A 4,518-nucleotide genomic window follows, 5' to 3' on the forward strand; every position below is an offset into this window, starting at 1 on the left:
ATTATCAAATTAAATGGATAGGGTTAGAGTCGACAAGTTGAAAATTTACAGGATAGGGTTTTGGTTCATGGTTAGGGTTAGGGTTTTGAATTCTTAATTTAATGCATAGGGTTGGGGTTTACGAATTCAATAATTGAATGGCATGGGGTTAAGGTTAGAGGTTAGGGTTCCCTATGAAATTTGAAGGATTGGTTAGGGTTTACGAATTTTTCAATTTAATGTATACTGCTACGGTTGGCAAGTTGAAAATTTACAGGATATGGTTCGGGTTCATGGTTAGCTTGAGGGTATTTGAATTCTTAATTTAATGCATATAGGGGGGTCTACGAATTCAATAATTGAATGGCATGGGGTCAGCGTTAGGGGATAGGGTTCCCTAGTTCAAAAGTAAAAGGATGTGCTTAGGGTTTACGAAATCAAAATTTAATTAAATGGGGGTAGTGTTAGGTTTAGGGGTTAGAGTAAGGGTTCACAAATGAACATTTACAGGAAAAGGTTAGAGTTTACGAATTATCAAATTTAATGGATAGGGTTAGTGTTAGGGTTCACGAATTCAAAATTTGAAGGGTTGGGGTTAGGGTAAGGGCTACCCACTAAAAATCAACGGATATGATTAGGGTTTACGAATTCAATATTTGACGGATACAGAAGTTGGGGTTCACAAGTTGAAAATTTAAAGGATAGAGTTAGGGTTAGGGTTTATGAATTCAAAAATTTAATGGCATGGGGTTAGGGTTAAGGTTAGAGTTAGGGTTCACGAAATCAAAATTCACAGGATAGGGTTAGAGTTTACGAATTATTCAATTTAATGGATAGGGTTAGGGTCAACAAGTTGAAAATTTACAGGATATGGTTTGGGTTCATGGTTAGGGTTAGGGTTTTTGAATTTTTAATTTAATGCATAGGATTGGGGTTTACGAATGCAATAATTGAATGGCATGGGGTTAGCGTTAGGGGTTAGGGTTCCCTAGTTCAAAATTTAAAGAACGTGGTTGGAGTTTACGAAATGTAAAATTTAATTAAATGGGGTTAGGGTTAGGTTAGGTTAGGTTAGGTTAGGTTAGGTTAGGTTAGGTTAGGTTAGGTTAGGTTAGGTTAGGTTAGGTTAGGTTAGGTTAGGTTAGGTTAGGTTAGGTTAGGTTAGGTTAGGTTAGGGTTTCACGTAGAGAATTAAACCGATAATCTTGCTGCGATGAGATACCACTTCAATGACACGCGAGCACGGTCGAAGGAAAGTCACATGTCCTTCCCCACCCGCCACCCCCTTGCAGTTTGAAGGTGTCAGAGCCCTATGACGTGTCCCATGGCATACTGTATGCCTCCATGGCGTAAATCCCGTGGGGTATAGCCTACATGTATATCCCCCACCTTTTGAGTTAAGGGGGATGGGTTATTCAACCCTCCTCTCCACTCCGAAAAATACAGCGGATTGTGAACAATATTTTGGACTTCCCAGAGACTTTGATGTACTGTACAATTCATAGAATGTTGATTGTAAGCTGTGCTTATAATAACATGCATTTTGAAGCTTTTCCAAGTGAACTGAAATTCCAAGAGAGAAACACTCTGTCTGTCGTAGCCTATCTTTAAGGGCTCTCACGTTTCTTTTGGGCCGCAGCATTTTGTTTTGTTTGTTTGTTTGTTTGTTTGTTTGTTTGTTTGTTCGGGTGTTGGGGGTGTTTGTTTGTTTGTTTGTTTGTTTGTTTGTTTGTTTGTTTGTTTGTTTGTTTGTTTGTTTGTTTGTTTGTTTGTTTGTTTGTTGGGTTGTTGGGGTGTTTGTTGGGGTGTTTGTTTGTTTGTTGGGGTGGTGGTGTGTTTGTTTGTTTGTTGTTTGTTTGTTTGTTTGTTTGTTTGTTTGTTTGTTTGTTTGTTTGTTTGTTTGTTTGTTTGTTTGTTTGTTTGTTTGTTTGTTTGTTGGTTTGTTTGTTTGTTGGGGTGTTTGTTTGTTTGTTTGTTTGTTTGTTTGTTTGTTGGGGTGTTTGTTTGTTTGTTTGTTTTGTTTGTTTGTTTGTTTGTTTGTTTGTTTGTTTGTTTGTTTGTTTGTTTGTTTGTTTGTGTTTGTTTGTTTGTTTGGTTGTTTGTTTGTTTGTTTGTTTGGTTTGTTTGTTTGTTTGTTTGTTTGTTTGTTTGTTTGTTTTCTCGAAGGCGGTGTGATTTTTGGGCTCTCGTTTAACGTAAGTTTTATCACTGTACTAATGACCTTTTTGGGTCCTTATTGGTTGTAGTTGTGTACGTATATTGTTGTAGACTTGATAGGTCTTATTGAAGGACTGTTACGGTATATCATCTTGTAATATTTCACCTCTTTTTTTTTGGCATAGTCCCGAACATTCGATACACGTTAGCTAGCGGGGGCTGGGCCGCCCATGGCTAGTCGTGCTGCCGACCGTCCTGTTGTTCGGGATCACTCAGGTGATCAGGCGACTGGCTTCTCAAAGACCAATGTTGCATCTGAACCTTTCACTAACATAACTCGCGAGAATGGAATCGTTTTCAAAGCTGAAGACAATGTCTCTGTCCAGTGTTATGTTAATGCACTATCTGTCTCGGGTATGAACCCTGCTGAAATAGTTTCTGCCTCCCGTATATCAAATGGGCGTGTAGCAGTCTACCTCAAATCAAGGGAAGCGGTTGAGGAAGCTGTTGTGTATGGTTTGGAGTACAACGATTCGTTTATATCCATCACCCCCTTAGTAAAACCTACTGAGAGACTTGTACTGTCCAATGTATATCCAGAATTACCAAATGCAGTCATTGCACGAAATCTATCAAGCTTCTGCAAACCAGTTTCAGCCATCAAACCGATCCCCTTGGGAATTAAAGACAAAGAGTTATCTCATGTTATGTCTTTTAGACGTCAAGTGCATGCTATCATAGAAACCAATGTCACTATTCCCGATCACATGAACATATTTCACGCAGGGGGTGAACTAACAGAGTTTTCATCTCCAATGATTCTGTTAAATGTTTCAGCTGTGGAGAAAATGGCCACATAAGTAAACATTGCAAAAAAAACAACACAAGCTGAACCGTCTACATCTGACACAAACATGGCAGATTTTAACCCACTGAATCCCCCTCCCAAGTTTGTACACGGTAAAAAATCTGACCCAAAACATCCATCAAAACAGAGTCGACGAGACAGTTTGACTGACCAGAACAAGCCGTCTACTTCAGATAAGCTAGCTGATACTGATGCGCAGCAACAATCAGCCACTGAACCTGATGCTCGATTTTTAACAGGTACACCTTTAAAACAACAGGAGACAGAAAAACAAAGTGATTCCACTGCAGACAAACATAACACCACTTTAAGTCCAGCTCCTTCAAAGCAAAATACACAACATCTAAAAACATCTAACAATACTACAGGTGCCTTCCATCTGGGGTTCGCCTCCAGCTCCTTCTCGTGAAACCTCTCCTCTCTTTGCAGAGGTTGTTGCCAAAGGACACCGCAAAAAATCAAAGCCTAAAGAAGTTGTGTCCAATCCATTGGTGCAGCTGAAGTCTCCGTCTCCACAGCGAAAACTGCGTAAGCTAAGTGATACACCCCAGATGGAAAGAGATGAAAGTGTCTCCCAAACTTCAACGGGAGGAAAATATCTCCCAAATCCTGGACGAATCTCAGATGTCCACAGAATCACCACCGATACACCCATCTCAACTGGATTCAGAGAGCGACCATGAATCCGTCTCCTCTGTCGTAAGCGTCTTCGATCAAGAGGGAGATGGGCCAGGGGACCTAAACCTGACAAAAGGACCACTTCAAAACGAGGAAGTCGTCACCTTCCTTAAGTGCGTCAAGTCACGTCGAAAGCCGCTTGACGTTGCCAGGAAATTTACTCATGACATCCCCGGTCTAGTAAAACAGCTGAAGCCAGCTCCGCAACAGCCTCTGTTCACGAAAAATATGCAACAGAGGATTCGAAAGCTTGTCAGAAACCTCGATCCCAGCGATCCCATCCATCTTTTTCCATGATGTTTCTACTTTTCTTTGTTTTGTATATGACTTTCACCCTAGTAACCCTCAATACAGGGGGATGTTCCACGCCCATCAAAAACAACTCTGTTCGTGCGTATCTAGACATAACCCTTGAAAATCCCGATGTTGTTCTGCTACAGGAAACGTATGATCTTAGGAACGAAGATTTGTGTTGGAAAACATGGCCGTATGATGTCTGTTGCGCTCCTGGAACCACCCGGGGATCTGGTGTAGCTACTCTCGTCAAGAAAAATAATAATTTTAACATAATAAAATCTTGTACGATCTGTGCTGGATATGTTCTTTTTCTCGAGCTTAGAATTTATTCAACCACCTATCATATTTACAATATCCTGATTCCCTCAGGATGACGTTGCTGCAATGAACCTGTCTTATCTCCTTGGAAGAGCATTGTTCTTCACACGACCAATCCAGTTATCATTTTTGGCGGGGATTTTAATTGTACACATGACCCGCTTCTGGATCGCTTCTCGCAAAACATTGAGAAAGGAGACACCAAAATTGCTTCCGCTGTA

General features: G+C 40.5%; 1 protein-coding gene across 1 annotated transcript in view; it reads right to left on the reverse strand.

The window, feature by feature from the left end:
* Positions 1-1,621, reverse strand: part of LOC147800307 (usherin-like) — a 54,930-nt gene extending 53,309 nt beyond the window's left edge. Inside the window, exon 1 of the mRNA XM_087142524.1 lies at positions 1,601-1,621. Within this exon, the coding sequence (XP_086998650.1) occupies positions 1,601-1,621 (21 nt within the window). The remainder of the gene's footprint in view (positions 1-1,600) is intronic.
* Positions 1,622-4,518: the final 2,897 nt, after the last annotated feature.

This window comes from Acanthaster planci, linkage group LG01 (assembly GCF_054643075.1).
Source record: "Acanthaster planci isolate LZ-2023a linkage group LG01, COTS_SCS, whole genome shotgun sequence".
In the NCBI taxonomy this organism is placed as follows: Eukaryota; Metazoa; Echinodermata; class Asteroidea; order Valvatida; family Acanthasteridae; genus Acanthaster; species Acanthaster planci.